Source organism: Oncorhynchus keta, chromosome 1 (assembly GCF_023373465.1).
Source record: "Oncorhynchus keta strain PuntledgeMale-10-30-2019 chromosome 1, Oket_V2, whole genome shotgun sequence".
NCBI lineage: Eukaryota > Metazoa > Chordata > Actinopteri > Salmoniformes > Salmonidae > Oncorhynchus > Oncorhynchus keta.
In genome coordinates, this window is record NC_068421.1 from 55,946,455 (window position 1) to 55,967,614 (window position 21,160).

General features: G+C 42.6%; 1 protein-coding gene and 1 pseudogene across 2 annotated transcripts; both read left to right on the forward strand.

Moving 5' to 3' along the window:
- The first annotated feature begins 306 nt into the window (after positions 1-306).
- LOC118388540 (coiled-coil domain-containing protein 124-like) lies at positions 307-10,387 on the forward strand. 2 transcript variants are annotated; one of them, XM_035777725.1, is made up of 5 exons: positions 307-456; positions 6,569-6,752; positions 6,945-7,152; positions 7,257-7,362; positions 8,436-10,387. In XM_035777725.1, the coding sequence occupies exons 2-5, from the start codon at positions 6,594-6,596 to the stop codon at positions 8,635-8,637; spliced, it is 675 nt and encodes a 224-aa protein (XP_035633618.1). In that variant the 5' UTR covers positions 307-456; positions 6,569-6,593; the 3' UTR covers positions 8,638-10,387. The 2 variants fall into 2 exon arrangements, with proteins under 2 accessions (XP_035633618.1, XP_035633626.1); XM_035777733.2 differs by lacking the exon at positions 307-456 and adding an exon at positions 1,192-6,326.
- A 3,867-nt stretch (positions 10,388-14,254) lies between these two features.
- On the forward strand, positions 14,255-21,075 carry LOC118388531 (small conductance calcium-activated potassium channel protein 1-like; annotated as a pseudogene).
- The last annotated feature ends 85 nt before the right edge of the window (positions 21,076-21,160 follow it).

Consider the following 21,160-nt stretch of genomic DNA (forward strand, 5'->3'; position numbering starts at 1 on the left):
CTGCAAATCTACCATTCCAGTGTTTTGCTTGCTCTATTGTATTTACTTTGCCACCATGGCCTTTTTTTTGCCTTTACCTCCCTTATCTCACCTCATTTGCTCACATCGTATATAGACTTGTTTCTACTGTATTATTGACTGTATGTTTGTTTTACTCCATGTGTAACTCTGTGTTGTTGTATGTGTCGAACTGCTTTGCTTTATCTTGGCCAGGTCGCAATTGTAAATGAGAACTTGTTCTCAACTTGCCTACCTGGTTAAATAAAGGAGAAATGAAAAAAATATATATATATTTTTGTAGTTTCTTATTCAACATCCCGTCCAGCTGGTGGCGGTAATGCCCCATTAACATTGGATCCCAACTGCCGTTAACCCCCATGGAAGAAGTACGTCATCGTCACGAAAGGGGGGCTGGCAGATGCCTTTTCGAAACAACAATAACCTGTTGTCGCTCAGGTACGACCCTTTGCTTTTCACAAACATACATATTTTTTTTACATTGGTTACTAGTCAATTGCCACGAATTCAGACTCTATGAAATGTTTAATTTGTTCATCTTTGCTAGCTAACTTTAGCTTAGTAGCTAGCTAACTTCTATAGCTAACGTTAGCTAAACAGCACGTTATGCAAGTTGGCCAGCCTTTGTATTTATATGTTGGGTACTAGTGTGACTCAGGTATCTAACGTTTGGCTTAGTTTGTTAACGTTATCATGCTATAGTTGTCATGGAGAGCTTCTAGCTATATCAACTAGCCATTGGTAGCCGATGACATGTTTACATTTTAGCAGATGCTCTTAGCAGCACCCAAGCCGACTTACAGCAATGAGTGGATCTATTTTTGTACCGTTTCGTACTGGTCCCCCTTGGTACTCGAACCCACAACCCTGGCATTGCAAGTTCCATGCTCTACCAACTGAGCCACAAAGACCGTGATGTTGCAGGTGCCTAACTATGGGCGCATTCGTAAATTCACTCTGGCTATCTTCTTCGATTTCAGAGCACTCTCGTCTGTGTGCGAGAGCGCAGAATAACTGATGAATTTACGAACGTTCAAAACTCGTTGAATATGGCCGGTGTCAGTAAACGTCGGCAAAAAGGTGTAATTAAATGGTTGCCAACTGCAGAGTTAATCACCAACGCTCTGAATAACACGAAAACAGCCTAATCCGCTCTACTAGGACGAGTAAAATAGTCAGCGAGGTGTTCTCTCATTTGTGTCTGGAAGTAGCAAGCAAACCTCGCCAACGTTAGCCAGTTGGCTTGGGTGATTGACTGCGGTTGAGGTCAGAACGATCTTATCAACCCTACTCCTAGCTTGCTAGCTACTCCCAGATAAATGAGAGAACACTTCACTCTGACCATTTTACTCGCCCTAGCAGTGCTGGTTGGGCTGGTTTCGTGTTATCCAGAGCGTTGGCGACTAACTGCGCAGCTGGCAACATTTCTATTATGCGTTTTACTGACACCAGCCATAACCAACTGGTTGGTGTTGAGCGTCCGTAAATTGCATCACTTAGTTTGTAAACTCTCTGGCTGAGGAGTAGGGTTGATCAGACGTTCTGACCTCACAACGGCAGTCAAGCACCCAAGCTAACAGGCCAAAGTGGTTAGAGCGTTGGGCCGAAATCAAACTTTATTTGCAACACACGAATACGACAAGTGTAGACTTTACCTTGAAATGCTTACTTACGAGACCTTAACAGTGCAGTTCAAGAAGAAGAAAATATTGACTAAGTCGGCTAAAATAAAAACAAGAATAATAAAAAGTAACACAATAAGAATAACGATACTATATACAGGGGACACCGGTACCGTCTGTACATGTAGGTGGGGGTGAAGTGGCTCATCATATGTAAGAACCAAACAGTGAGTAGCAGCAGTGTACAAAAGGGGGAGGGTCGTCAATGTAATTTGTCCGGTGGCGATTTTATGAATTGTTCAGCAGTCTTATGGCTTGGGGGTAGAAGCTGTTGAGAAGACTTTTGGTTCTAGACTTGGCGCTCCGGTACCGCTTGCCGTGCGGTAGAAGAGAGAACTGTCTATGACTGGAGTCTCTGACAATTTTATGGGTTTTCCTTTGACAGTTTTATGGTGAGACAGCGTAGCCTAGTGGTTAGAGTGTTGGACTAGTAACCGAAAGGTTGCAAGATTGAATCCCCGAGCTGACACGATACAAATTTGTCGTCAGGGGCAGTCATTGATTATAAGAATTTGTTCTTAACCGACTTGCCTGGTAAAATAAAAACATATATAGGTCCTGGATGGCAGGAAGCTTGGCCCCAGTGATGTACTGGGTGGTTCAGAGGAAAGCCCATAAAACTATTCGCCGAGCAGTTGCAATACCAGGCGGTGACATAACCGGTCAGGATGTTCTTGATGTAGAAATCTTTGAGGATCTGGGACCCATGCCAAATCTTTTCAGTCTCCTGAGGGGGGAAAAGGTTTTGTCGTGCCCTCTTTATGACTGTCTTGGTATGTTTGGACTAGAGGTCGACCGATTAATCGGAATGGCCGATTTAATTATGGGCCGATTTCAAGTTTTCATAACAATCTGTATTTTTGAGAGCCGATTTGCCAATTTTTTAAAAATGTATATATTTATTTATACCTTTATTTAACAAGGCAAGTCAGTAAAGAATACATTCTTATTTTCAATGACGGCCTAGGAACGGTGGGCTAACTGCCTCGTTCAGGGGCAGAATGACAGATTTTCACCTTGTCAGCTCGGGGAACCAATCTTGCAACCTTACATTTAACTAGTCCAACGCAATAACGACCTGCCTCTCTTGTTGCACTCCACAAGGAGACTGCCTGTTACGCGAATGCAGTAAGCCAAGGTAAGTTGCTAGCTAGCATTAAACTTATCTTATAAAAAAACAATCAATCATAATCACTAGTTAACTACACATGGTTGATGATCTTATCTAGCGTGTCCTGCATTGCATATAATCTGACTGAGCATACAAGTATCTAAGTATCTGACTGAGCGGTGGTATGCAGAAGCAGGCGCGTAAACATTAACTCAAACAGCACTTTCGTGCATTTTGCCAGCAGCTCTTCGTTGTGCGTCAAGCATTGCGCTGTTTATGACTTCAAACCTATCAACTCCTGAGATGAGGCTGGTGTAACCGAAGTGAAATGGCTAGCTAGTTAGCGCGCGCTAATAGCGTTTCAAACGTCACTCGCTCTGAGCCTTCTGGTAGTTGTCCCCCTTGCTCTACATGGGTAATGCTGCTTCGATGGTGGCTGTTGTCGTTGTGTTGCTGGTTCGAGCCCAGGGTGGAGCGAGGAGAGGGACGGAAGCTATACTGTTACACTGGCAATACTAAAGTGCCTATAAGAACATCCAATAGTCAAAGCTTAATGAAATACAAATGGTATAGAGGGAAATAGTCCTATAATAACTACAACCTAAAACTTCTTACCTGGGAATATTGAAGACTCATGTTAAAAGGAACCACCAGTTTTCATATGTTCTCATGTTCTGAGCAAGGAACTGAAACGTTAGCTTTCTTACGTAGCACATATTGCACTTTTACTTTCTTTTCCAACACTGTTTTTGCATTATTTAAACCAAATTGAACATGTTTTATTATTTACTTGAGGCTAAATTGATTTTATTATATTAAGTTAAAATAAATGTTCATTCAGTATTGTTGTAATTGCCATTATTACAAATACATTTAAAAAAATTGTCCGATCAATCGGTATTGGCTTAGTTGGTTCTCCAATAATTTCAAGTCCTGCCACATCTGACGAGCGCCAGAGCCGGTGTAGTAGGATTCAATTTTAATCCTGTATTGACGCTTTTCTTGATTGATGGTATGTCTGAGGGCATAGTGGGATTTCTTATAAGTGTCCGGATTAGTCTCCCACTAGAGCGGCTGCTCTAGCATTTAGCTCGATGCGGATGCTGCATGTAATCCATGGCTTCTGGTTAGAATATGTACGTACAGTCACTGGGGACGACGTCATCGATGCACTTATTGATGAAGCCGATGACTGAGGAGGTGTGTTCCGCAATGCCATTGGATGAATCCCGCAACACATTCCAGTCTGTGCTAGCAAAACAGTCCTGTAGTGTAGCACCCACGTCATCTGACCACTTCCGTATTGAGCGGGTTACTGGTACTTCCTGCTTTAGTTTATGCTTGTAAGCAGGAATCATAAGGATAGAATTATGGTCAGATTTGCCAAATGGAGGTCGGGGAAGAGCTTTCTATGCATCTCTGTGTGTGGAGTAAAGGTGGTCTAGGATCCCACTGGTTACACCAAATTTGGTAAAACGGATTTAAGTTTGCCTGCATTTAAGTCCCCGGCCACTAGGAGCGCCGCTTCTTGGTGAGCATTTTCTTCTTTGCTTATGTCCTTATACAGTTGGTTGAGAGCGGTCTTAGTGCCAGCTTCGTTTTGTGGTGGTAAATAGACGGCTACGAATAATACAGATGAGAACTCTCTTGGTAGATAATGTGGTCTGCAGCTTATCATAAGGTACTCTACCTCAGGCGAGCAATACCTCGAGACTTCTTTAATATTAGACATCGCGCACCAGCTGTTATTGACAAAAAGACACACACCCCCACCCTGCGTCTTACCAGCAGCAGCGTCTCTGTTTTGCCGGTGCATGGAAAATCCTGCTAGCTCTGTTGTCCGTATCTTCGTTCAGCCACGTCTCGGTGAAACATAAGATGTTACAGTTTTTAATGTCCCGTTGGTAGGATAATCTTAATAGTAGGTAATCCATTTAATTTCCCAATGATTGCACATTAACAAGAAGCATGGAAGGCATTGGGAGTTTACGCGCTCGCCTCCGGATTCTCAGAAGGATCCCCGATCTGCGTCCCTTTTCCGGCGTCTTCATGCAAAAAGTGTGGATCTGGGCCTGTTCCAATGAAAGCAGGATATCCTTCTCATCGTACCCGTTAGCCTCTAGTGACACCCCATCCCGTCTATTTACCACCACAAAACGAAGTTGTCATGATCTGACACTAATTAGCATAACGCAACGGACATAAATATTCCTATTCATGAAAATCCCAAGTGATATATGTTGAGACACAGCTTAGTCCTTTGTTAATCACCCTGTCATCTCAGATTTTCAAAATATGCTTTACAGCCAAAGCTAGACAAGCATTTGTGTAAGTTTATCGATAGCCTAGCATAGCATTTTGTCCAGCTAGCAGCAGGTAACTTGGTCACGGAAATCAGAAAAGCAATCAAATGAAATCGTTTACCCTTGATGAGCTTCGGAAGTTTTCACTCACGAGACTCCCAGTTAGATAGCAAATGTTCCTTTATTCCAAAAATATTATTTTTGTAGGCGAAATAGCTCCGTTTGTTCTTCACGCTTGGCTGAGACATCGCCCGGAAATTAGTCACGAAAACGGTGAAAAATATTCCAAATTAGCTCCGTAATATCGACAAACATGGCAAACGTTGTTTATAATCAATCCTCAAGGTGTTTTTCAAATAGCTATTCGATAATATATCCATCGGGACAATTCGTTTTTCAGTAGGATCGATTGGAGTAATGGCTACCTCTGTATTTTACGCGAGCATCAGGTGACCACTTGCGCAATGTAGCCGCCTACGGGTATTCTTCAACATAAATGCGTAAAACTACGTCACAATGCTGTAGAGAAAGAGTAATCTGGTTGATAGCCCATTCACTGCTCAATAGGGACACATTGGTACGCAGCGCTTTCAAAATATGAGGCCCTTCCGGATTGGATTTTTCTCAGGCTTTCGCCTGCAACATCAGTTCTGTTATACTCATAGACAATATTTTTACAGTTTTGGAAACTTTAGTGTTTTCTATCCCAAGCTGTCAATTATATGCATATTCTAGCATCTTGTCCTGACAAAATATCCCGTTTACTACGGGAATGTTTTTTTTTTTTTTCAAAAATGAAAATACTGCCCCCTAGTCACAAAAGGTTAAAGGAAAAAGTTTCTTCCAGTCCACGGTGAGTACTCGCTTTTCTGACGTCCAGAAGTTATTTTCGGTCATAAGAGACAGTAGCAGCAACATTATGTAGACAATACTTAAAAAATAAGTTACACAAAACTAAAAAAAGGAATAACAAAATAGCACAATTGGTTGGGAGAATGTGAAACGTCAGCCATGTTCTTCGGCGTCATTTTTCCATTTTTGGGAAAGGTTGCTGGATCGAATCCCCGAGCTGACAAGGTAAAAATATGTTGTTCTGCCCCTGAGCAAGGCAGTTAACCCACTGTTCCTCGGGCACCGAAGACGTTGATGTCCATTTAAGGCATCCCCCCAGCACCTCTCTGATTGAGGTTAAATGCAGAAGACACATTTCAGGTGAATACATTGTTGGACAACTGACTAGGTATCCCCCTTTCCTTTTCCCAAAGTTGGCTAGCTTCCTGGCTAGCTACTGGGGGTGCATTCGTAAATTAACTCTATTACGATTTCAGAGCATTTTTGTCTGTGTCAATTCGATGGTGAGTCAACTTGCCACCTAGTTTGGTTTATGATAGAATGGCTGTATAGTTAGGTTGTTCGGCGAAAACAATGTCAAAATAATACATTGATTCTGTCAGCTGAAGAATAGGCCTAGTCTTAGGGATGCCGAAGAAGTTCCAGGGTGAGAACTCCAAGGCAGTCACTGCCAAGGCCCGCAAGGCAGAGGCCAAAGCAGTGGAAGACGCCCGCAAGAAGAAGGAGCTGGAGGATGCACTATGGCAGGAGAACGACAAACATGTCCTGAAGAAAGAACAGAGGAAGGTGAGACCTTTCACACTCCGTTTTCTATTCTCACACGGGGTCAAATAGTCTGCAGTAGTATTATATTGGGCTATATCACGATCCAGTATCTGGTTATGTATGTACAGACACCACACTCTAGAATCTACTGAATGTTGAAGTGGGCCTGATCATTTAGGCTTGACTTTAAATGTCCCCTCTCTGAACCTGCAGGATGACAAGGAGAAAAAGCGCCTTGAGGCCCTGGAGCGAAAGAAGGAGAACCAGCGGCTCTTAGATGAGGAGGCTGCAAAGATTAAGGGCAAGGCCAAGGAGGCTGCTGCTGCTGCTGTGGTGGCAGGCAAAGTAACTCGGGCCCAGATTGAGGAGATGCTGAATGTCGAGCAGCAGCTACAACAGCAGGAGCAACCCAAAGAGAAAGGCAATGACCTTACCAATATACCTTCAATCATTAACCAGGCTCTCTTTCCTCTCCGGGTTCTGTTGTATTCTTATGGTCTCCCTCTCCTATGTTCGTGTCCACAGAGAAGAGCCACCTGGAGACGCCCCTGGAAGAGAACGTGAATCGCGTCATTCCTGAGGAAGGTGTTGTGGAGGCTAGAACCATAGAGGATGCCATTGCCATGCTCAGGTACAGAGTACTGTATACAGGCATAACCTCTCCATGTTGCTTTTGTAGGGGGTAACAATGTTAAGATTACAGGCGAGAACCAGGGGAGCATTTCCATTGGTGTACCATACCGTTATCAACAAAGAGGGTTTGGTGCGCCTTCAGAAAGTATTAACAATGCTTGGATTTTTTTCACATATTGTTGTTAGTCTAAATTTAAAATGTATTGGATTTAGATTGTATGTCACTGATTTTAAAACCATTAATTTAATGGCTGTGAGGGGAGGTAATTGACGATGAATCAACATTGTAGTTACTCCACAATACTAACCCAAATGAAGGCGTGAAAAGACGTAAACCTGTACAGATTACAAAATATTCCGAAACATGCAACCTGTTTGCAATAAGGCACTAAAGAAATTCACTTTTTGTCCTGAATACAAAGTGTTCTGTTTGGGGAAAATCCATATTTTTGTGGTGGCTGCATCATGGGTCATGATGGGTTATCGGCAAGGGAGTTTTTCAGGATAAAAAGAAGTGGAATTAGAGCTAAGCACATCCAAATCCTATAGGAAAACCTGGTTCAGTCTGCTTTCCAACAGACATTTGGAGACAAATTACTTAAAACCCAAGGCCAAATATACACTGCAGTTGCTTACCAAGACGACATTGAATGTTCTTGAGTGGCCTAGTTAGTTTTGACTTAAATTGGCTTGGAAGTCTATGGAAAGACTTGACAGAGCTTGAACAATTTTTTTAAAAGAATAATGGGCAAATGTTTTGCAATCCAGCTGTGCAAAGCTCTTAGACTTTCTTCCACTTTGACAGAGTATTTGTAGATTGTTAACAAAAAATGTAAATGGAATCCATTTTAATCCTACTTTGTAACACGACAAAATGTGGAAAAAGTCAATGGGTGTGAATACTTTCTGAAGGCACTGTATAACATCAGTTACTTCTCATACTCTAGGCTATATAAAAGAAGATGAAGCAGGCATGACAGGTATCATAAGTATGTTGGTCAATAGAGTAGCTAACGTGAGAGAAGTATAGATAGCCAAATTTCAACCCGTCCTCGTGTGTTTCTTTCCCAGCACGGCTGAAGAGCTCGACCGCCACCCAGAGCGCAGGGTGAAGGCAGCGTTCGCCGCGTTCGAGGATCTGAACATGCCCCTTCTTAAAAAAGAGAATCCCAACATGCGACTGTCGCAGCTCAAGCAACAGCTGAAAAAGGAGTGGATGAAGTCGCCAGAGAACCCCCTGAACCAGCGCTTTGCCAACTACAACACAAAGTGAACCAACTCCAGCAGCAGCTAAAAAAAAAACTGTTTACCTATGCACATTGGACCTTACGATGGAAGATGCCCCCAACCTATAATTATTCCCCCATTTATGAATGTGTTGCTGGAAAAGCTGCATTCATTCCCTAGGAAGGACCTCCGATGCAAGGAATCACCTTGGGACTTCCGTTTGTTTCGTTCCGATTTGCCAAGGAAAAGCAAACTCCCAACCAATGTTCCTGATGATTTTATTTTACTGTGCATGTCCACTTGTGAAGAATCTCGGCAGTTTATGGATTTTATTCCCACTGTCAGTTTTTGGCACTTATGTTGAAAAGGGATTCAAGTAATTTATTTCAGTTCACAATACACTAACATATCTAATTCTTTCTGAGAATGAGACTACAGGTATGTGATCTGCACTCTTGCCTATCGTAATCGCCTCCATTAACCCCCCGATGATGATAATAATAACCCACGTAAGAAAATATCATGACCAGAGCCAGTTGTTGACTTGTTATGAATTGCCATTTTGGGCACCATTGGAAATGATCACCCCTTTTCCTATGATAAAGTGTATTGTGGCACCTGTTCCCCATCCTAACAAGGCCTTATGAGGTGCACCCACTCAATACATCAATACTGTTGTTGCTAATCCTGGTATCATGCAATATTAGGTCTGAATCCTGCATCTGCTTTCAGGTTACATTGAATTGTATGGAGATTGTTATTGCTTTTTTGTAAGTGAAATTTGAAAAGACTACAAAAAAATACTTCAAATCTCAAATTAATGTAAATCTAAATATACCCCCCCCCCACTGTAATGCGGGTTTACGTACCATTTTCTCACCTTCATGTTTGAGCGTTTATGTAGAAAGGCCGTATCATTTATTGAAAGCATACAGCTCACCACATCTCTTGTCAGTCGTGTTTTAGGAGCTGCAGCTCAGAAGTGTCTCCTAACGCCCACCACTTCTGTTTAAACAGCACAATCATTTAGGGTTTTTCAAATTCACTGCATTTTGATCTACATTCATTTCACCATTTAAATAGACTTTCAGCCGTGTGCATATGCCTTACATTAGTGCTCGTTTTCAGCCAGGTTTCCGTCTGAAGAGGATACTGAAAGTGTTTAGCTGTGTTCTGGTTCCCTGTCCTTCTCCCAAAGTGCAGACAGGCATTTACTGCACTGCTGGAGCTAGAAACAAGTAATCTGTACGCGACTAAACTCTGATTTGAAGTGCACACATGTTCACTCCCTTTCATAGATTTAAAATGAATACTTGCACAAATCCAGTGCTTTTAAACACAATGGAGTCAACAAGTGCACACTTACAGTAAAAAGGAAGGGAATTGGAATGCATCCATGTGACATCTTTTGTTCCCAGTGGTTCCTGAATTTGACTCTCATGCTATGCCACTGGATGACACTCAGCAGACTACACTCACATCCTCATCCATTTAGTTAATTTCTGATCTATAAGATATCTTATCAATTTTATATTTATAAAGGTGGAATCGGCAGTTGGCATTTATACAAGAATACAGTATTGTTGTAGCCATGCCTTTTACTCTGCTACAATACTGTTATAGATGCCAATACCAGACAGGTGTAAGAAGTTACTGTGGAATATATATATATATATATATATGTCAAAACCCTCTTATCCAAGTAAATCTGCATAGGTAGTGTTTCTTTTTAGTTCAAATGAAAGTTGTAACTGAGAGGACGACCAATAAATCTCATTACCATATTTGCTGTTAAATCAACTGTCTTTGTTTTTTAATTTATGCCACATTTATATTACAATTCACTTCAACACAATATACCTTTGAAGCACGGCAAATATTTATTTGGCTTATGACAGTGTCCTGTGCTGCCTTTCTTTACAATGTTTTTTTAAAGCACAGCAACATTCAAACAGTAGCCTGCTGACCAAGCACGCAGTGGTCTTTGTAATTTTGCCTGCCACCAGTTTGAAAGAGCGTAACAGGAAAGAGTGTATGCAGACCATGGAAGAACTGACATTTTCAGCTTCCAGTAATTGTGTACAGATCGTTGCGACATGGAGCTGTGCATTATCATGCTGAAACATGAGGCGATGGCAGCAGAGGAATGGCACAACGTCTGGCCCTGATGATCTTGTCACTTTATCTCTGTGCATTCAAATTGCCATCGATAAAATGCAACTGTGTTCGTTGTTCGTAGCTTATGCCGGCCCATACCATAACCCCGCCTCCACCATGGGGTACTCGGTTCACGACGTTGACATCAAACCGCTCACCCACACGATGCCATACATGTGGTCTGCGGTTGTGAGGCCGGTTAGACGTACTGCTAAATTCTCTAAAACGACATTGGAGGCAGCTTATGGTAGAGAAATGAACATTAAATTCTCTTGCAACAGCTCTGGTGGACATTCCTGCAGTCAGCATGCCAATTGCACTCTCCCCCAAAACTTGAGACATCTGTGGCATTGTGTTGTGTGACAAAAGTGCACATTTGAGTGGCCTTTTGTTGTCCCCAGCACAATGTCATATGCCACACCTTTTAGAGAAGTAAGCTTTTTGTGCATATGGAACATTACATTTTTTATTTCAGCTCATGAAACATGGGATCAACACTTTACATGTTGCATTTATATTTTTTGTTCAGTTTATATGATTGTTCATTCAAATGTCACAACTCCACATGTTTTTGAAACTTCAGAGACAATCCCTGGTATCCAATGTGATTAAGCCCTCAACTATAGTAAATAAGTACATAAAGCGTAATATAAAACTTAAGCCTATAGGTTTAATTATGTATACATAAGTATGTTATCAAATGCATGATTAAATCCAATGTTTTATGATTACTTGCTATGGTGAAAGCCAATGTCACTTTTGGACAATGGGCTGATGCAAGTACTATAATTTATGATAACTGTATATACGATAGACACTTAATAGCTGTATATAATAGCTGTATATAGGCTATTGTTCTCTAGAACAATGCCAGGCAGCGAGTGCTGGGTATGGGAACCTTTTACCACAAAAATGTAGAAGTGTCCCAAGCACCCCTTAAATGGGGAAAGTTGGTTTGGAGCAGAAAGCTTGGATTGCTATTACAAACCTAAAATCTTCCCCTGTTTATGATTCAAGAATGAATGACAAACCTGTGTGTCTGGAGGATATATAACATACATTGAGAACAACAAGTCAGTTGTGAGTCAAGTGTGGGACAGATTTGATGTGATGTATTATGCTCAGGTGATCTCGCTCACGTGCAGATTAAAGAAACTTTGGCCCCTGCTCAGTTTGTCTTTATTATTATTCCACGCATATTATTTCCGTCAACTCTTTCTCAAGCGTATTGGAGAAGATGACCCAAGGTCCTACACGAGACCTTTTTCTCCAATGCGTTTTTTAAAGGAGAGAGGATGCAAGGAAAGATGAACGAGAAAGAGGCTTTGTATGATCCTTGTGGCGGAGGAGATAAGAGGCTCTGTGTAGGCTTTTGAATGACGAAACATCAATGACAAGTTTCTCTGACCCCTAATTGACTATTCTGCTTTGAAAGCACCGACCGACTCCCCATACAACCAACTGTTCTTTTAGCTATCTATGGGCCTGCTTTGAGTCCATTTATGTATGTGTGAAGTGTGAATTGGTCCTTATTGCTTAGATCTGATGTCACATCATTTTCTGTATCCCGCACAGACCCAATGCTTTGTCCCCCATTGCATTTGCATGCCAGGCCTTTAATAAGCCCAGCAGCTGCCCTTTCTTCAGTTTGAATCCTAATGATCACTTTCAAAGGAAAGCGGCCCCATCTCAAGTGTTGAGCACTAGGAAGTCTGCTGTCTGGCTCCCACTTCAAAAGCCTTTCGAGCGGTGCCCTGCCCCGGCACTAGCCAAGATCACTTCCAAGTTGTGCGTGGCTTTCTACAAGGAGAGTGAGAGAAACGTATCTGAAGGAACAAGGTAAGAGTCTCTGGGCTACGGGGGTCTAGTCAGTTATTTCTCATGCTTTGGGTCGATAGAGCAGAGAAAAGTAATAAATGGGAGATTTGTTCTCCCTAAAGAGTCATACATTTGTTAAGCAAGCAAAGAGAGGGTCTGGTAGTTGTTCAGTTTAAATGCACAATATTGTGAACTGCATTTAACCAGTTCCTTGTGGAGTTTCTTGACTATTATGTAGTCGTTTGATAAATTAGGCTAGGTTTCTTGTCCCGGGGGCAAGTATCTGCGGTGCATTAGGACACTGTTAGACGGAAATGTAAAATCAATTGAATAATATGGGATTCTAATAAGTTTCTAAAATGAATAGTACTGTGGATGTTTTACCGTCACCACATTCTACAAGCTCAGTCGGAAAATACACAAGGCTAAATAATGACAACGGTTAGCGTACACACAAAGGTTTTTTATATAGTGTATTCAACATTGATAACCCAGTTATGGTTGACAATATAGGTTTATATATGTCCTTAGTCCCTACATCCGTAGCAATGGTGATATCCCTGTTTGAGGATGATTCCTATCAGAGGGGCTCATCTGGTTTTGACAGGAGCTCTCCAACAGTCTTTGGGAGACTGTTATACACAGGTCTCCTGAAAATGTTTTATCTGTTAGAAGTTCTATGTTTGACTTGGATCTTTGTTAGCTTTTGCCGTAAAATGTAGAGCATGTTGTTCACTTAAAAGGATGTCTTATTGATCAGATACTTTACAGCTTTTAAGAGGGAGTAGTGTCAATGTCTTTGTATAGTATTCCTTCATGTTTCCTCTGCTTTCTTACAGATTATTTTTGTGTGAACCCAACGCTCTTTTAGCTGGATGACTGTAATACACCATGAATATGGACGCAGCAACTGGCATAACCTGAGGAAATAGGTTATTAATAATATTATGGACTGAATCGGATTTTCTTTCTTCAAAAAATGATCAACAATGCATTGGCTATTGCACATGGTTATACCAACATAAGCAGTTGGGTTGAAAATGCGAAACATTTTCATTTGAAACTGGATTCCTTCCTAGCAAAGTCTTTGCAGTTCATCAATGTAAACAGTGTTACAAGTGTCAAGATTTTCCCATTAAGTTCATGTTCAACTAATTTGCCAGCATCACCGTTTTTTCTAAATTCATAAAATTATTAAACAATACTTAGTTAACTAACAAAAACTAAATGTTTATTAAAAAGACAGTTAAAAACAACAAAATATGAATAAAATATACAATATGTACAGGAAACATTAAGTTAAGCTGCCATCGGATTCTGGGGCACCCCCCAAGTAGGTGCTACACATTGGTAGTACGGAGGAGTAGCTAGCCAGCAACTTACAGAGTCCATAAGGAGAGGCTGAGGACGTCGGGGACAGCGAGGTGTGGTAAAGGCTCCGGACCAGTCTCGGACTGACTCTGATATGACCACCGACCTCCCTTGCTGTGACCAAAATGCTCCCCCCATCCCTCAGACTGTTCATCCTCCATTCTTGCCTCAACTCCCTGACTTTTTGTTCTTGTTATCTCGTTTTGTTCATTGAAATTTGGTTCCTTGTATGTGTTACTGCAATTCAGCTTTTAGCTGCCATAGTACACAAGAAATTAAATAAATAATTATCATCATCATCATCATCATCATACATTATGAGGCTGGTTCTTGTCAAACCCACCAATGCAACGCGTCGGCTCGATTCAACAGGAGACGCTTGCAACGACCAAGACCCGGATCACTGCAACTCTCGAGGGCAGTCCCTACCAGACAAAGCCCCTGAGGTCATGCAGTATCGCTACTCTGGAACTGCCCTCCAGCCCCAAACGTCAATACCAGAGCAGAGCAATAACAGCATTTCCACTTCTCCGCCACAGGCTACTCCAAATGGAGTCGCTCCACCACAGAAATCTCCACCATTAAAAACTACACTGTCAAAACTGAGCAATCAAGATCTCCTGCTCTTTTGTAGCCAGGTGGGTGGTACTCTTGAACTGCAGCGTGAAAGCCCACTGTTGGCTGAGTGGCATGGGACCACGGTGGGACGTCCTGATGCGGACTGTGGCTCTGTTTGCTATTCTCCTAGTACAAAACATGGATCAGACGTGGCCGGTTTCCAGCCACAATCAAAGCAGGGCTTCTTGAAGGACTGCCTCTCCACATTCTCCAAGAAGGGAACTCCTCCTTCTCTACAGTATACCCACTCCTATCCTCAGAACTCCCTGGTGTCATCGTCATCCCGGTTTTTCAGGCAGAAACCAAGTCAAGAGGATCCCTCAACAGGGACTGTCAATCCCGAGAAGGATAATTTCACATCCCGATGCAGAGGAGAAGACGGGCTGAAGGAGTATAATCAATGGCAGCAGCAGACCCATAATCATTTCAAGATTAAAGAGCATAACCTACCACCAGTTTCGGCTACTGAGAAAACAGAGCCTTCACTCAATATACCTCTGAATGGCAATGAGTCAAGTAAAGTTAGGCAGCTCTTGGTTTTGTCTCAATCTCAGGACCAACAGAAACGTCCCTTAGATACACAACACCAATGGATGCTAGGAAACGGTTTACCTAGCTGCTGTGCCAATGAGTGTGGAGTGCATTGTGGAAGCGAACAACCTTACTTAAACCAGCAACTACAGCAACACCCTCAAAGGCAGCAGTGTTGTGACCATCTTAGCATCCTAAAATGCCATCAGTGTTCTCTCTACCCATCCAGCAGCAGCCCACGAGTGAAGAATTCATTCCCGGCTACTAGCGACAAAAGCAGTGCTCACTCCTCTTCCAGTAGCCAGCGGTGGCCAGAGAACCATCAACTAGAGGGAGAAGGGCAACAACAAGGGGTACATCCTCATACCAAAAAGGTTGGCCATGTTGGTTCAACGCCTTCCCTGTCCAAGAGCAGTAGCCCACTCCCACCCGACACAGTTGTGACAAGCGCTAAATACAATGGGGATGTTGGGAGACCCCTGAGCAGCTTAGGAGCATCGCCACCCAACCTTTCAGAGCTGGACTCAGCAAGACAAGAGCCCCTCCAGACTCTCCACAGGTCCGTCCTGGAGGAGGTGTTCTCCAAAGGCCTCAGTGAGGACAATAGTAAGGGCAACAGCGAGGGAGGAGGAGACGCGCCACAGAAGAGGACTAAGGACATTGGCTACAGATTGGGCCAGCGTAGAGCGCTATTTGGAAAGCGCAAACAGCTGAGCGACTATGCCTTGATTTTCGGGATGTTTGGGATTGTTGTTATGGTGACGGAGACGGAACTGTCCTGGGGGGTTTACACGAAGGTAAGAAATGTCTATTGCAGTGGATTGACCTGTCATAATGTCATGCAGAATTAGAGGTCTACCATGAATACGAGGCCTAGAGTAATGGTAAGACAAGACATTTTAAAAGAGGGGATCTTAATTGTCTATCTTTCCTGCAGGAATCATCATACTCATTTGCTCTGAAATGCCTCGTCAGCCTTTCAACTGCTGTATTGCTCGGCCTCATTGTGATGTACCATGCACGGGAAATACAGGTGATATGCCACCATCACCATTAATACATTAATGTTACAGTTTTCCCCCTTGCTCTCTTTTCCCCCACATCTAAATCTCCTTGTTTTCCCTCCTATCCTTACACTTACACACATAGCTCTTCATGGTGGACAATGCAGCTGATGACTGGAGGATTGCTATGACATATGAGCGGATCTTCCTGGTTGTGCTGGAGCTGCTGGTCTGTGCCATCCACCCCATCCCGGGCCAGTACATCTTCACCTGGACAGCCCAGCTGGCCTTCACCTACCCACACTCATTGACCAATGCCGACGTGGACCTCGTCCTCTCCATCCCCATGTTCCTCAGGCTCTACCTAATCGGTCGCGTCATGCTGCTGCACAGCAAGCTTTTCACGGACGCCTCGTCGCGCAGCATCGGCGCCCTCAACAAGATCAACTTCAACACGCGGTTCGTCATGAAGACCCTCATGACCATCTGCCCCGGCACGGTGCTGCTGGTCTTCAGCGTCTCTTGTTGGATCATCGCAGCGTGGACGGTGCGTGTATGTGAGAGGTACAGGCCCCAGACACAGTAGGCATTCCATCAACACTGTATCACTACTACCCAGTACATTTCTCAGTGAAGAAGATCCTTATGTAAGATGAATGCCTCTTGATTGGGGTTAGCTCAAGATGTTATGGACTTCTACTATGCCTCTTTGCTTGATATATAATGAAACATACACAAATGTATGGAAAAGAGTATAAGATGTTATACTGTAAAAAAAAAAGTAATACGTGTTTATTATAATACATATATATTTCTTGTTCCTCCAGGTATCATGACACACAGGAAGTGACTAATAACTTCCTTGGGGCAATGTGGCTCATCTCTATCACATTTCTCTCCATTGGTTATGGAGACATGGTCCCTCACACTTACTGTGGAAAGGGTGTGTGTCTGCTGACTGGAATCATGGTATGTTTCCTATGCATCCGCAAGTGTCAAAAGAGATCTATGACATTCAGGATGAGGCAGCTCTAAGGTGTTAAGTTTGAATTTCTCAGAGTAAAAACTCAACGGACACTATGAAAACTTAACCAAGTTTAACCAAGACAAAAACCTTTTCACACAAACACTGATATTTAACCCTTCCTCCTAGAGTCTCCTCCGACACGTCTGTACAAACATTGTATCTTTACTGCTAGGCAGGGCACTAAGTGATACGGGCCATAAACTTTTCTATCTCCCTTAATGTGACCTGACCTGACCTCGACCCCCTTCATCACTAATCCATGGCTCTCTCCCCTTATCAATGCCTGCCACTTTCCCTACATTCAGTACATTCCAAGCTTAATTGCACACACCATATACCGTCCTCCTACAGATAAGCATTAACTTCTGGTGTAGACCCTCTAAACCTAAACACTCAATATGATACCTGATAGTTAACCCTGTCCCAAGTTTAGGAGTTAGTACCCAGAACCAGATCAGTGTAATCTGAGAAGGGGTTTGTAGTTGGATGAACTATGGTGATAATACACTGGCAACAGCAACGAAACAAACATATTATAATAATACGTACATGTGTTATTATATCGAATAAATAATATCTAATGAGATATAAAGACAACACTTTTCCCCATGAAAAAGTATTACTGCCTTTGTCTTTTCTCCCCAGGGGGCTGGCTGCACTGCCCTGGTGGTTGCTGTAGTTGCCAGGAAGTCCGAGTTGACCAGAGCTGAGAAGCATGTTCACAACTTTATGATGGACACTCAGCTCTATAAACGAGTAAGTGGACATCAGAGGTCTTCATGGCTCCAGAATGTTGGGCCTGACCCGAACTGAACCCGTGGATTTATGACCCTAACCTGATACGTATCGGATAATCAAAATGTCTTATGAAGAGACATTATAAATAAAGACAATGCCCCTCAATCAGTAACCCAGTAAGCAAAATGTTATCGGACATTGAAGCCACTCTAGTTTTCAGTTCTAAGTGAAAGTTTATAAGATGTATTTTAAGACATTATCAAGGTGTCTTTTTACAGATGTTGAAAAGACGACTCTGCTGGACCTCCTATTGACATCTAGTTTTAGTTGAAAAGACGACTCTGCCGGACCTCTTATTGACATCTAGTTTTAGTTGAAAAGACGTCTATTTTGGTTGTTGCTTCTACGGCAAAATATCAAAGAAGAAAACATTATGCCAAGTTATTATGTCCCAATAAAATAGCAAAATGGGGCAAAATGGAGATTAAAGTATCAATTACTCATGATTGTTTCTGTCACTTATGTCAGACTTTTCAAAAGCTTCAGAAATGGCAGTGATCATGTTTGAAGTTTAACGACACAACCAAAATAATATTTTAACTACAACAACATTCTCAGTAACAGTTACAGCAACTGAACCCTTGCAAAGTACAATGAGTATAATTCTAATGAGCTCTTCCCCCAAACAAGGCCGTCTTTAAAATCTAGACCAGTCATAGACTAGTATTATTGGGCAAATCAAAGCTGGTCCAGACAAGACTAAATCTGTGATGGTCACCGACTTGACAAAAGTGATCTGCTCAAACACGCCCAAGGCCAGTGTGGATGGACCAAATGTCAACCAATAATAAACGTCAATAGATGTCCTGCATCAATCGGTGCTCACTGGGTTTGGCTGTCATGTCATCAACTGTAGGCCTGGATCATAATCATGACAACATTTGAATTGTACGGAATTTCGTGGAAGAAATATTTCATATTTATGAAAAATAGAACACATAACAAAAAAACTGTCCTTCTTTAGACTAGTTGAGTATCTGGAGCATCAGCATTTGTGGGTTCGAGTACAGGCTCAAAATGGCCAGAAACAAATAACTTTCTCCGGAAACTTGTTAGTCTATTCTTGTTCTGAGAAATGAAGGCTATTCCATGCGAGAAATTGCCAAGAAACTGAAGATCTGGTACAACACTGGGTACTACTCCCTTCACAGAACAGCACAAACTGGCTCTAACCAGAATAGAAAAAGGAGTGGGAGGCCCCGGTGCACAACTGAGCAAGAGGACAAGTACATTGAGAAACAGACGCTTCACACGTCCTCAATTGGCAGCTTTATTTAATAGTACTCGCAAAACACTAGTCTCAACATCAACAGTGAAGAGGAGACTCTGCGATGCTGGCCTTCTAGGCAGAGTTGCAAAGAAAAAGCCATATCTCTGACTGGCCAGTAAAAAGAAAAGATTAAGATGGGCAAATAACAGACACTGGACAGAGATATGGCCTTTTCTTTAAAAGGTTCATTGCCGACAAAGCGCGATCAGCTTGAATCCCGGCCCAAGTCCCATGCTACGGGCTAGATACCGTCATAGGACTGTACCAAAACATTTGTTTTCTGGAATGTTCCCTATAGGTGAAAAACACAGCTGCCAATGTACTCAGAGAGACATGGCTTATCTACAAACACACCAAGTTAGTCAAGAAGATCGATCACGCCAGGGTACGCAAACATCAGCGCAAATTTCTGCAAGCCATTCACCAGTAAGTAGTGTGCCTTTTCAAACCATTGTTGAATAAATAGTTGATGTGCGTATATCTGTGAGTATGTTATGCAGCCCAACTTACCCCGTACCTTTGCCCTCCATAACTCACTTCCACTTCACTTTCCCCTAGACTGCGCAGAGTCAAACTGGAACAGATGAAACTCACCGACCAGGCTAACACACTTGTGGATCTAGCCAAGGTGCACCGTCATGATCATCTTCATTATCATCATATTTAATTTATATATTTCTTTCTAAACACTGATCACAAGTTTCTCTGTTTTTGCGCCACAGACTCAGAACATGATGTACGACCTGGTGTCTGACCTGCAGCTGCGCAGCGAGGAGCTGGATAGGAGGATTTGTAGTTTGGACGACAAACTGGACTCCATCCTAGTCAATTTGCAGGCCCTACCCAGCCTGCTCTCCCAAGCGGTCACACAGCAGCACAAGGACTTCCTGGATGGCTTGGCCCACCGTGTACGGAAAGCCTAGTCGGAATCGGAGCTTCTCTGGGTTCCCGCTAGGTGCCAACGGTCCCTTTCCACTGCACCACAGACCATACCTTACAGCTGACAGCCTAGCCACATTGCCACGACTGTGACCTTAAATGGATTTATTTAATTGTGTATTTCATACTACCCCAGGGACAGGGGCATTCTATCCTCTGACAATGCATTTGAGCATGGTTATATCTCTCTAGCCCCATCCCTCAGATGTTTACTAAAAGAAGTAGCGGGCTGCCGGTTTGTTGTTTTTAAAATCCTGCATTGCCAGTCTTGTGTACCTGGGCCATTCTTGAATAGCAGTGGCATTTTAGGAAAAAGTCACTTTTTTTGTGCAGTCCCCCCAAAAAGGGAAATATGCTAGTCTTAATAAAATCCCATTACACCATCGTGTTAGGGTGGCTAATGCTGCTCCCGTATTAGCCACCCTAACTATTTCCCGCTACGTTACCTGCGTTGGGACACCAAAGACCAGACGACATAATTTGGCAAAACTTGGGGCTGTCTCATTAAATTCTAAACAATGCTTCAGATTTATACCCTGTGACGTGTCTGGGTTTACCCTTTTGTCTGTGGTGTAACCGCCTGCATTATAGCTGTCGAATCAGTGAGCTGCTTTTGTAGTAGTCATGAAACCACACCCGCTTTAGAAGTTTAGAACGAGAAACTGCAGGCTATATAGAAATAATTAAATATCAAAGGATTTATCAGACTAAATCGGTGTACATTACATCACACATTCCAGTGTTTGAACTTATAACAGTTGCATGGAATTTCTACTCAGTTCATTCCATGGCAATGTCCGCGATAGATAACGTCAAGAGCCGCTTGTAGATTTGACAGGTCTAACATTACACATCTGACACCGCCTAAACAAAAGCAATGAAAAGCCACATATGCATTTGTCAGCTAAATGTGGGTTACTGCTGATCTGATTGCATCTTGGCCTAAGAGAGTACCAAGAGTCATAATACCTAGTGGTCAAACAGGGAAATGGTTCCAATTGTTTTTTTCCACCATTACATTTTCCCCATAGTTGAT